This window comes from Protopterus annectens, chromosome 5.part0, assembly GCF_019279795.1.
Source record: "Protopterus annectens isolate FY-2018-M chromosome 5.part0, PAN1.0, whole genome shotgun sequence".
Taxonomy (NCBI): Eukaryota; Metazoa; Chordata; order Ceratodontiformes; family Protopteridae; genus Protopterus; species Protopterus annectens.
In genome coordinates, this window is record NC_056735.1 from 1512289760 (window position 1) to 1512302966 (window position 13207).

At 44.5% G+C, this 13207-nt stretch overlaps 1 protein-coding gene across 1 annotated transcript in view; it reads right to left on the minus strand.

The window, feature by feature from the left end:
- Positions 1–12745, minus strand: part of LOC122802390 (E3 ubiquitin-protein ligase listerin-like) — a 1831112-nt gene extending 1818367 nt beyond the window's left edge. Inside the window, exons 1-2 of the mRNA XM_044072016.1 lie at positions 12719–12745; positions 11923–12153 (exon numbers count right to left, since the gene is read on the minus strand). Coding sequence (XP_043927951.1) covers positions 11923–12153; positions 12719–12745 — 258 coding nt within the window. The remainder of the gene's footprint in view (positions 1–11922; positions 12154–12718) is intronic.
- Between the last annotated feature and the right edge of the window lie 462 nt (positions 12746–13207).

The following is a 13207-nucleotide window of genomic DNA, read 5'->3' on the forward strand; positions in this document are numbered from 1 at the left end:
TCACAGTGGACCTCCCCAGAATGTGCATTGCTATGAGAAAATGGTTGGATGAGATCACCCACTGCCACATTCACAGCTTCTCAACATAATGGGTATGAACTGGTTCCTCCTCATTTGTTGATGTACCAAACCACTGACATGTTGCCTGTCTGAACTGCAATTGTCCCCACGGGGAGAGCATCTTGGAAGGTCCGCAACGCTAAAAGCACTGCTCTCATCTCTAGGATGTTGATGTGCAAACTGGCTTGTACTGGGGATCAAGTGCCTTGAACCATCCTCTCCAGAAAATGCCCCACCCACCCTAGCTGGGAAGCGTCAGTGGTCACTGTGGCCTTTGACTGCAGGGGAATGGAAAGAAGACCTTACAGAATTTGATCCAACTGAATCCACCATGTAAGATCTCTTTTGCAGATACTGGTGATTATAATCGGTGTTGACAATGGCTGATAAAGAATGGACCACTGTGTTGCAAGCAGCTACTGTAAAATTCTCATGTGAAATCTGGCTAAGGGGACAAGTGTTATCGATGCTGCCATGGACTCTAGGGCCTGAAGAATTAATCTTACTGGAACTTTGTTGCTGTTGAATATTTTCCTGACTTGAAAATGGACGGTCTCCAGTCTTTGTGGGGTGTAGGAGACAACTGTGGTCTTTGTGTTTAAGGAAGCCCCTATGAAATCCAGTGTTTGAGTTGGTTCCAGATGAGATTTTTTGAAATTGATGATTATGCCCAGGGAAGGGCATGTCTGGAGAACTTTTTCTCTTGCCTCTAGTAGTCTATGTCTGGTTATAGTGGTGATGAGTCAGTCGTCCAAATATGGAAAAGCCAGAATCCTTGCAGTCTCAAATGAGCTGCTACTACTGCCATGCACCTGATGAACAACCTGGGGGCTGTAGTGAGACCAAAGGGCAGTACTCTGAATTGGTAGTGACTGGCTCCCAGTCGGAAGCGCAAAAACCTTCTGGATCATCTATGCACCTTTATGTGGTAGTACGCATCCTGAAGGTCTGTTAAGCACATCCAGTCGTCCTGTTCCAAAAAAGGAAGGCTGGACTGAACAGTGACCATCTGGAATTTTGTTCGAACAGATTTGCTTAATTTGCTGACATCCAAAACTAGTCTCCAGTCCTTTGTCTTTTTTGGCACTAAAAAGAACCTTGAGTAAATCCTGGATTCTTTCTTGTCTGATGGGACCTCTTGGAGGACTCCTTTTTCTAGCAGCTTTTGAATTTGTATTGCTGCTTGTCATCTTTGACTGGGTGGAACATCTGGAATTTTTTTGTAAGTAGACGGAGGAAGGAAAGTGGTATAATATAACCTCTGGATATAATCCTCTGCACCCACGTATCAGAAGTTATTTGAATCCAGGCACTTTGATGCATGAACCAGTGACCCCAGACTGTCTCCAGAGGAGGACAAATCAGGCCTCTTTCAGGAGCAGTGAAAGGATATACCAAAGAAGGAACTTTGTACCCTTGGTTTTGTAGGCCCTCTCTGCCATGAGGGTGGCATCTCCCATTTGAGTTCCCCCCTCTGCCTCTGGGGGAACCACCACCACATGTGTTCTGAAAAGACCCATGGGATTTCCTGAACCCCCACTTTTCCACCATTGTGTTGACTCCTTGAAAAAGATCTCTGCAGAGTGGAAAAATGTACACCCACAGCAGAAAGGGTTTTCCCATCTTTCTCACAACTGGTCAATATGTCTTTACCTTTAGGACCAAACGGTGTCTAGCCATCAAAAGTAGCACTGATGAACAAAGACTTAAATGGCTCCACAAAATTACACATGTAATTACACATGTGCATCTAGGTATGTCTCCTTATGCAAACACCTGAACCAGCAGCTCTGGTCATTCCTTCGGCTATATGCGAAATAAGCCTCACAGAAGAACTAGAAAATTTAATTTAGGGTTGTCAACTGAAAGGTAACAGACTCCCAAACCTCTTCAGAAATGGCTCCTGAGAGGGTATATGAATATTATTTAATCAAATCCCTGTGAAGTCTGGTGAAGTATGCCAGGTAGTTCAAGTACCGTAATACAAAGGTCGATGATGCATAAACTCGCTTCCCAAATCTATCCATCACCCGAGACTCCTTGATGGGAGGATGGATAGAGGAACATTCCTCTGCTTGTTCCTTTTTTGTGGCTCCCACCATGACCATGGCATCCACAGGCAAACCTTTTGTCCAGAATAGCTTAATAATTTTGTTAGGTCTCTGGGGTAATTGGCTCAATGGAATATGGGGGCCTTCCATGCCCACCAAGAGATCAACTCAATGAGCTCATCAACAGGTGGAGTGACCCAGGAAGTAGAACTGCGTGGACAAAAGGCTTGCAGGCACACAGTTTCCTCAGACGAAGGACTGATGGACTTCCAATTACCTCTCTGCTTAAGGATTTCTAGGATGTCTCCAAATGAGAGATCATCAAGAGGTGACCATGGGGATCCTTTGCCCTCACTGAAATCTGTGTCTTGCGTGATAGAGTCTTATACAGAATCCAAGTGCTTCCATTTGCACTTTTTCTGAGGGACATTCTCAGTGGGGTTTTCTAGGGAGGTATCAGAAGAAGGGACACCCTGCTGGGAAACCTGAAGCTTTGGTACTTTCTGTCCTGGTGGAGGCAAAGGTTCAGGTTCTGTAACATAGTTGCCTGTTCCGAGAGGGAAGGGACCAACCTAGTGACTGAAGCAGACATGGCTCTCTCTCCATAGCCTGGAAAGCAGATCCACCCAGAGAAGGAAAGGATCCGGATCTGAGAGGGCAGACCTTGGAGCTGTGGTGCCTCCCCGCCCTGAGAAGATCGCTCCGGAGCCAGAAGCTGGAGCCAGGCTGATCCATGCCAAAGCCCCAAGATGCAGAGATGGCGCCAAAAAAGCAGGCGTCAACTCCAGCCCCACGGAACTGACAGGACAGATATGGCTCTGAGAGATCTCCGGTCCTGACTTAACCAAAAAACTCACAGCAACTGATGGATCTGGAGGTAAGGATGTCTTCAGATCCAACACAGACGGTACCAGACAGCTCAGAAAGTACAGTTGTGTACACTTACCATAAATGTAGACGTTCAAGTATCTTCACTGTTGCAGTCATCACATTTAGGTTATCCCTGCTGGGGCAGCTCTCGAGTGGGCTGAATACCAGAGAATTAGTATTTCTGCATCGGTTGCTGTCAGGTCGTCAGTGGTATAAAGGAAGGCAGCTAATGCCATTACATCAGCTTTTCTTGTCCTAACTGGTCAGGAGCCCCCAAAGTAGGAGGCCAGGCTCTGGCAACAGGACCCCACCAGTGGACAAAAAATACCAACGTCCCTTGTAAGGGAAAGAGAACAAGGAAGGAGGGTAACAAAAAGAAAAAAGGGATAAGGAAAGAGGGAGGGAAACCAGGACTGCAACAGTGAAGACACTCAAACATCTACATTTATGGGAAGTGTACACAACTGTACTATGTTCTTTGTGTTTCACTGTTGCAGTCATCACATTTGGGTAGATTCCCACTGCTGAGGAAATGGGTGGAGACAGTCAAGGAAGCTAGGGGTTGGCTAGCATGCCCGGCAAGAGTGCAAAGGTGAAACCTGCCCTGGATTTAGAAGAGAGAGGCAGGTGGTAATGTTTGGTGAAGGTGTGAACAGATGTCCAGGTGGCAGCCTCCAGGATGTCCCTGGTGGGGACTCCTCTGAGGAATGCTGCAGAGGTGGAGGCTGCTCTGGTGGAGTGGGTCCTGACCCCCTTGGGGGGAGGCTTGTCATGCTTTTTGTAGCATAATGGATGCAGTGTGCTAGCCATTTGGAAATGGTTTGGAGATGGCTTTGGCATCTGCCCCTGAAGCAAAGCTAACCAGCAGTTGATCAGATTTTCTGTACGGTTTAGTCCTGTCCAGATAGTATCGGAGCTGTCTGTGCACATCTAGAGAGTGCAGAATCCTTTCCCTCCTTGTTTTGAGAGTTAGGAAAAAAGGTGGGCAAATGGATGGATTGGTTGAGAGCCACATTGGATACCACCTTGGGCATGAAGGATGGATTAGTTCTGAGGGATACCCTGTCTGCATGGAAGATGAAGGGTGCCACTGCCATGATTGCTTGCAGCTCAGAGACTCTTCTGGCTGAAGTGATGACCAGGAGGAAGGCTGTCTTCCAGGAAAGAAAGTTTTGCTCTGCAAAAGAAGCTGGTTCGAATGGAGGCAGGGGGAGCTTTTCCAAGACAAAGTTAAGGTCCCAAGCCAGTGTTGGTGCCCTTCTGGGGGGCCTCAAGTTGTTAGCCCCTCTGAGGAACTGCTTGATCAGAGGGTGTGAAAAAAGAGGCTGCTCAGTGGGAAAATGAGCAGAAATAGCAGAGGCATTAATTTTTATAGAGGAGAAAGAGAGACCACTGTATAGTAAGTCAGCTAAGTAATCCAAAATGATAGGGATGGAGGGATGTGCCGTATTGGCCCCCATAGCTTGGATCCAGGTGCAGAACCTTTTCCATTTATCTTCATAAGACTTTTTGGTGCTAGGGTATCTGGCCTCTCGGATAACATCCAGGACCTGTTTAATGAGGAGGGCAGATTGGTCAGGGGTCAGGTTATAAGCCAAGCTGCCAAACTGAGTGTCTGCAATTGGGGGTGCATGAATTCCCCTTCCCTCTGGGTTAGGAGGTTGGCAATCTGAGGAAGATTTCATGGGGGCAGTGGGGACAGGCTGTGCAGCAAGGGGTACCAGTGCTATCTGGGCCAGTCTGGAGCTATGAAAATGTTCCTTGTTTTTTCCTCCCTTATTTTGATCAGTACCTTGGAAATGACAGGTAGGGGAGGAAAGGCATAGACCGAGAGGTTTGCCCAGGGGAAGGACAGGGCATTTACTTTCCATGCAATGCAGTGATGCTCACTGGTGCAGAATTTGTTCAACTGATAGTTGGTGTGGGAGGCAAAGAGGTAATCTCCGGGGTTCCCCATTTCTGAGATATTAGTAAGATGTTTCTGTTGAGCTGCCACTCATGGGGGTCCAACAGTTTTCTGCTTAATTGGTCTGCCAAGGAGTTGAGAGAGCCTGGCAGGTACTGTGCTAACAGGTGTAGATGCATGGAAGAGGTTGTGAACCAAAGGGTCATGGCCAGCCTGCACAGCAGGTAGGAGTGAGTCCCTCCCTGCTTGCTGATGTACCACATCACTGTGGTGTTGTCTGTTTTGATCAGGAGACCCCCTGGAGAGAGAAGGGGTTTGAAAGCTATAAAGGCCTGCTGCACAGCCACCATCTTTTAGATTGATGTGCAGGGGGAGTTGCTGGGGGTTCCATAGTTTCATAGTTTAGTACTAGGCTAGCTGCCCTGGGGCATTTGTAAGTCTAGCCATAGTGATGTGACTTTTGCCACCCCATGAAATGGTACAAAAATGTACAGAATAAATTTAGAATACTGTGCCTCTGTCTAGTAGTGACACAATGAAGGTCCCCTTATATAACAGAATTAGTTTACTGTGCCCCTGTCTAGCAGTGACACAGATGTGACCCCTGGGGTAAACTTACGATCTCCCATCCACTCATCAAGATTTCTCTTGAAGAGAGTCAGTGAGGGGCTCTGCCTAATACGAACTGGGATCTTGTTCCAAAGCATGGGAAGCCTCTGGGTTATGAATCTATCCGTCCAGCATGTCTTATTCATACTTGTGCCGAGGTTTAAGTCTTTAGCACTCGTGGTCCTGATGGATTTGGATTTTTTGAGGTGGAGCATGTCCATCCATTGGCCCTTTATGCATCTGCCATCCAGGTGTGCACACCAAGCGTAGTCTGATGCATCTGTGGTGAGGGTTTAGGCAGTGGGTATGAGGAGAAGGGCAATCCCTTGTTGTGGGAGCAGGCTGTTGCCCACTAAAGAAATTCCTCCCTCAGGCAGGGAATAATAGGTAAAAGAGTTTCCAGATCTTGGGAGTGTTGACACCAAAGGCTCTTTAGGTACCACTGAAGTTACCTCATATGCAGTCTGGCATATGGAATAAGGAGTTTGCAAGATGCCATGAACCCCAAGGCTTGCAGGATTTCCCTTGCAGAAAGCTAGGGCCTGGTGGCCAGTTGAGAGAAGTAAGCTGACAGGAAACTTTGTTTCTCTGGTGTTAGGCATGCCATCTGGGATGCTGTGCACAGACTTTCTCCCAGGAAGATAATCCTTTTGGTGGGTACCTGTTTGGATTTCTTTTCATTGATTGTGTACCCTAAGGAGGTTAGTAGGTTCTTTGCAAAGGCCAGGCCTTTGAGCAGCTTTTCCTGGTTGTCTGCCTGAATAAGGCAGCCATCTAAGTAGGGGTAAATTTGAATATTTCTTTGTCTGCAAAAAGCAATGGCCGGAGCCAGGCATTTTGTGAAAACTCTGGGAGCAGTACATAAGCCAAAGGGAAGCGCAGAGAACTGAAAGTGTTGAGATCCTGCCCTGAAGCAAAGATATTTTCTGCAGGACTCCCTGATGGGAATGTGGAGGTATGCCTCTTTTAGGCCCAGGGTGACTAGCCAAGCCTCCTTGGAGAGCATGGGTAGTAACCGCTAGAGGGTGAGCATTTTGATTTTTGGGATCACCAGGAAGGTGTTTAGAATGGAGGGATCGAGGATGGGATGCCAGATGCTCTCTTTTCTGGGTACCAGAAAAAGTCTGGAGTAGAAGTCTTGGCCTATCTGTTCTGCAGGAACGTGTTCAACTGCTCCAAAGGAGAGTAGGGTATGGATTTGCTTTTGAGCCTGTGCCCACTGATTTGGTGGTAGATCTAGGAATCCTTTTGGGGTTGGAAGGGTGTGGGAGGAGAGTTTGTACCCCTGAGACACAATGTTCAGAACCCATTGGTCCTTGGTAATGGTGGCCCAGGTGCTTGAGTGAAAGGAGAGTTTTCCTCCTAGGGGTATGTGACGGTGGGCAGAGGTGAGGTAGGGAGGGGGTGAGTCATTGTGAGTTTTTAACATAAGGGGGTGGCTTAGAACTCCCTGGTTTTGAAGTGGGGGCAGTCCACTGTTTAGATCTATGCAACTCCTGGGACTGCTGTCTTGAAGGTCTGTTTCAACAGGGCCTAGGCTGGCCCTGTTACTAGGAAAGGACCAGTGCCTAGAAGGAACATGCCTGCTGAACCTAGGGGGCTGTACCTGTAAGAAATCTTTAAAAGTCTGCATAGATTTTGCTCTTTCTTCCATCTTTTTTAACACCTCTTCTGCTTTAGTACCAAATAAGTTATCTTTGTGCAAAGGTGCATCCAACAATTTTGATTTGACATGGTCTGGAAGGGGTTGTTCCTTAAACCATGCATGTCTTCTAATGACAGATCCAGTGACTGCAGCCCTGCAAGAAGCTTCTAGGGGGGTCAAAACTGCAGTGTAAAGTGTGTTTAGTTACTTGACCAGCACAGTGTGTATTAATTCCTGTAAATCTTTAGATTCTGCCCATGCAGGAAAGGAGGACATTTTTTGTTTAAGGAGTTCCAAGGTATGTTGCTGATATTTATGCATATGGAACTGACAGTTTAGTGCCCTTACAGCAAGAGTAGCTGAGGTGTATACTTTTTTACCCCATCTGTCCAGTTCTCTGGAGTCCCCTGTCTGAGGAGGTGGGAGTCTTAGCTGAAGTAGCTTTAACCCCTTTTGGGCCTTGAGTAATGACCCCAGGGTATGCTGTTGGGTTTTTAAAGAGATATTTGTGAGAGTCAGGGACTCTGTAGTACCTGTCTCGCTTTCTGGGAGCAAGAGGGAGGGCATCTGGCGTCAAGCTGGATTCAAGGAAGACATCATCCACTACATCTAGTACTGGGTGGATTGCTAAGGGCCTGTGCTGTGGAAGGTCCAGGAACTCTCTGAGTCTCTTTTTAGACTGTGGGTAGTCTTGACTCTCCCATTTGAAATATTCCCTTAAGATATGCAGGGTTTCCTCAAAGGAAAAATCTTCTGGGGGAGAGGCTGAAAGAACAGATTCCTCTGCATCAGAAACCTCATATGTAGAGAGTGGCTGCATGTCTTCATAGTCAGATGCATCAGATTCATCTGACTCTTGTTCAGACAAAACTTCTGGAGACAGATCTTTTTCTTTTTGAGGGAGTGGGCTGGCTTCCCCTAATCAGCATGATAAGGTCCTCTGCCATTCTAAGCATTTGTGACTGAGGCAAAGGAGCAGGCACCAAAGAATGGCTGGAAGTCAGTTTCTTGGGGGTGGCTCGACCCCTGGGCCTAAGGAACTCAGTTGTTTTAGTAAGAACGGTAGCTGTGAAAGAAGGCGTCAGTTTATGTATGGATTCAGTGTTGCGAAGGACTTCCTCGGAAGCTGGTGCCTGCACAGCGGCTCCAGACCCATCCGAGGTAGAGATGACCACAGGATCCTTAGACGAAGAAAAGTTCTGCGGCATACCAGACTCCAAAAGGGTCTCAGTAGAGGCCTGCGAATTAACTGAAGCAGGCATCAGGGGCTGCAAAAGCACCTCACTGAATTCCGGAGGACTGACGACCAGCTTGGCGGTAGCGTCGTCGAAAGGTTTAGTCCTGTGCGGTCTGTCTCTGTCTTTATCTTTACATTTTTTTCGAAAGGTCTGCTGTCGGATGGCTTACGGAAGCCACATTGGAAATCGAGGACTGTAAACGGAAATATCTGGCTACAATAAGGGCTCGACGACAAATAGTTCTGGTGTTAAACAAAGCACAGAACTGAAGAGTGACGTCGTGCTCTGGGCCTAAACAAGTGATGCAGTAGGAATGGAAGTCCCAGTGTGGTATTTGCTTTCCACAGGTGAGACAATTATTAATTTTTTCTGACATTGGTTAGTGCAAGAAAAAAGGATCCCCAATGGGGTACTTGGCTTTCAAAGACTTCAACTTCAACTCAGAAACAAAACTCAGGTAGCGGTTGACCCGCACTCATGCAAACTGCTTCTGTTTCAGGCTCCACGGCAAGAAAGACTGATGTAATGGCATCGGCTGCCTTCCTTTATACCACTGACGACCTGACATCAGTCTTCAGGCAACAGCAACTGACGCAGAAATACTAAGTCTCTGGTATTCAGGCCAGCCGAGGGCTACCGCAGCAGGGATAACCCAAATCTGACAACTGCAACAGTGAAACACAAAGAACATCCATGGACTCTGAAGCTTCTGGTGAAGTCAGAGGAGAAATTAAAAGATGAGTAGTTGAAGAGTGAAGTCCCTAACCCATGGGGGTAGGAACAGATGTGGTCCCTGTCACACATCGCACCCAAAGAATTTTCCTCACCAATCTCTCCACATTGTCTTCACTAAGACTTCTGGAAGAACAGGTGAACAAGACAAATGGAGATCTAGGTCTTTTCAAAAAGGGAGAAGGAAGTCTGTCTGGGAAAGGGTCAACTGTAGGCGAATAATGAGTCCTGGGTATGAAAACTGTAGTAGATGATGAAGCTGTGATTTGAGGTGTCGGATCCAAAGAACTGGCACAAAAACGTATAATTTTTCTTGCCAGATTGGAACTAAAGGTATGGTCAGAGCTGATGACTGAGTGGAACTACTCTTTAATTATGACAATCGCATTGGAGCCGAAGGTCTGGACTATTTAGATGTTGGATCTGAAGGAGAAGACAGAACTGATACTCTTGCCTTCTTTGAACTTGGAACCGATGGAGAAGTCAGAGATGAATAACTTCTCTTCTTAGCCTTCTCCGAGACCTTTGAGGAGGAAGAAGTGGCAGGACTAGATACATCAGATTTAACTTTTTGTCTATCTTTATATAATGAAGTTCCAGATATGGCCTCCCCGAAAGAGGAGAGGAAGAAGCCCTTTCAGAATCACTTCATTCTTTCCCTCAATGAGAGCATGATGGCTGAAGGAGTGGCAAATAGAACAGTCCTCCTGAAGATGGAGTCCCAAACAATATACCCACAGAGAATGTAAGTCAGAGTAGGGAAATCCTGTGACCACATTTCTCACAGAGCTTAAATCCTGCCAGGCCTTTTTCTTTATCTGCCATTGAAGCAACTACACACATTACATGTGCTCTCCTGAAAAGGTTAAAGGAAAAACGGTAAATAGTAAAACAGTTTTTTTTTTTTTTTTTTTTTAAGGAAGGGAAATATCAACTATATTTAAAGGCTACACCAATTGTACAGGAGATGGAAAGAGAGAATATATCAACAAAGTGTAGAAGATGGAACGATATGTTTAGAAAAAGGGGGATACTAGCAATAGTATCAAAGAGTACAAATGTAAGAAAGGGTAAAGAGTTTTTAATAAAGAAAGGAAAATTTAAGACTTGCAACAGAATTAAATCAATTATCTGACTAGAGAAGAATGGCACCATGTCTAATTTGCAAAGCAGCAAGCGGGATTCTAAGGGAATCAGGATAGTTGCTTTGTAGGTAAGGGATGAGCTTGAGAGTTTTTGGTCACTACAAACTACTGTAGCAGCCGAGTCGGTTCCAGGGATCAGAACCACATCCACAGGTTGAGGATAGAATAAAAACTGACATCAGATCAAGCATTATAAAAACAAAATTAAAGAAGCTATGTGTACTATCCCTTCAAAGAGCCAAAATCCTCAGAGAAGAAAATACTACATTTCTAGAAATATATAAAATTATGCCATCTCAATATTCACAAAGATTTTTCTCTCTTTTATTTTACTATATTTTTACTACATAACGTAGTCCACATTTCCTATTTAACCCACACCCTCTAGCCCATATACAGCAGACCCATTGCCATTTTCTCCCCACAATCATTAACACGTTTCAACATCACAGTACTTAGCTGTCAACCTGGCTCTGCATCAAAGTAACAAGTCCTTTCTGAGCATGTTCAGAATAACTGAAAATCACATTTACTGGAGTCTCCCTAAGAAGAAAGTGGTGGTATTTAATTTTTTTCTCCCTCCACCACTACACATAGTGGGCCAAATTATAAATGATTTGCTCAGTGTGATTGAGTTACTTCAGTGAAAAGCTGCTTTGCATATAGGCTTTTCAATGGAGTAACTCATATACTCAGAGCAGATCTTTCACAGATCTGTGTCTATCCCAACTCATGCTTTAACTATACTACAACATATAACCATTCATGAGGTAGTATAACACTAAAATTACAAACCCGTTCATGTTCTACAAGAGAAGCTTAATCTTATCAGATATGTTCCACCCTTCCCCTTTCTCCTTCCTTCCTCTCTCTCTCTCTGATACTCTTAACTTATTTAAAGGCTTGGGTCAGGGAGAACTGTGATGAAATAACAATGATACAGTACCTGACACATGATCAAATGGCGACTCTACTAATCAGCAATCATACTGGAACAGACATTTTCTTAAGTTCACTGCTTTACCAATTATATATTTGTTTTTTGGTATCTATAAAGTCCTCCCACTGGATCCTCTTCCTGGTCCCTAATGAACTAACTGCTCCACCATGTGGGCCAAAAGCTATTTCAATTCACTCTTCACAGAGGACAATAGCCCTATATGGCCCACTCGCTTACTGCCTGAGGGACAGCCCCTCATCAGCTTATTCCTTCTCTGAAGATGAGAACCAGAAACTATGGAGTGAGCAAATCTGTCAAGTTATGCAGGTCCCCTTCCCATATGTGGCCATGATTTCTATTACATACTGTTGCTTAGGAAGGCTGTTCACTTCAGCAGGTCTTCCCATCTTTAGATATCACAGAGTAACCTAGTAACTATCAAGCTGGAGAACAGACTCTCACACTTCTATGCAACTGTCTGGCAGCTGCATGCTGCTCACTCACACCCCACCCAACCATGGTCTTTCAATTTCCCTTGCCAACCATGGTCTTTCAATTTCCCTTGCCACTACTTGAACATAGGTCCTCTATGCTGCAGAGCAGGGTATCAACATTTTCTTAAGAAGTTAGCTTTGAAGCATGTCATTATGTACACAGTGCCATGGAAATTCAGTAGTAATAAGGTCACACAACAGCTTGTATGTCAAGGAAATTCAAACCACGTACATTCAAAACATCTTCTTTACAAAATTTAAGGGCCTCAGGTTGCTTATTTGTAGGAAATGCTGCCTGAAATGCCACTTTGGCTGCAGAAGCTGCAGGGAGGTAGGTGTCACACTGAGAAATTAACCAGTATCCCATGATGCTTTTTAAGCAGGGTGCCAAATTCTTCTTGACTTTCAGAATAAGCTGTTCGAATGCCTGCTGAGTTGCCTCTCTCACACGACGATCTGTATCCTGTTAAGGAAAACAAAACATACATTATATATACTCTAGTCATAATTTATAAGAAAAAGAACTTTACCTGCTTAGCCTGAAACTAAACAGCAATGTGTTACAAGGTAGCACATGCACAGAAAGCAATCCTGCTACATCACTCTATTACAAGCATGAAATTAATATGAACACTTTGTGAATAAACTGCATTAGAGAATTCACCTAAGAAATTGTATAGTATTTCACAGAAGACGACTTCAGCATATAGTACTTTACCAGTAATTTCTGCAGAGGCTAATTCACTCTATGCAAAACTTGTGGAACTGCTTTACAGGCAAAAGTATACAAGGAAAACATGTGCATCCTTAAAAGGTATTGGGAATGGGTCAGACAACTGTTTCATTAGAATGAATGACTTCTACTTTAATTCTGGGCAGGCAGTTCAAGTTATTTTAGCCATCAATCCATTTACAACATTTCAAAAGACCTACACTCTAGCTAAATTTTGGTTTCTATGTTAAAACACAACTATTTTCTTCTGCATTAAATGACAATGCAGTCACCTATTACAGTTACTTTTACCTACTCTAGCACCGTAGTTCACTGGTTCCATTTTCATAATGAAAAAATATAATTACAAGAAGCTAATTTACAGGACAGAAAATTCTGCCGCCCACTTTTTAAGTTCTTCAGTAAGCTTTGTGAACAGATGTAACAGAATAAAATTCTTTAAAACAATATTCAGTTTCGCCCTTTAAAAGACATTTGATGCAAATATTCTTGTATACATTGCAGCACATCTACATCTTTTTAGAAAATTCTTCACTTTTGCACAAAATTCACTACTATGCCAACACTGATTTTACACAAAATAATGTATGCATATGATTAAAGCTACCCACATTATGTTTTATTTCCAATTCTCCAAACAAGCTAAAACAGTTTTGATTAAGACTACCCTATCAGTACTACAAAGCTGCCTCTCAGACAAAAGAAAATGCTCAAAGGACACAAAAGACGACCCTATCTTAAAATGACTAAATCCTCAAACTTTATTAACAGTTCCACTAGCCAA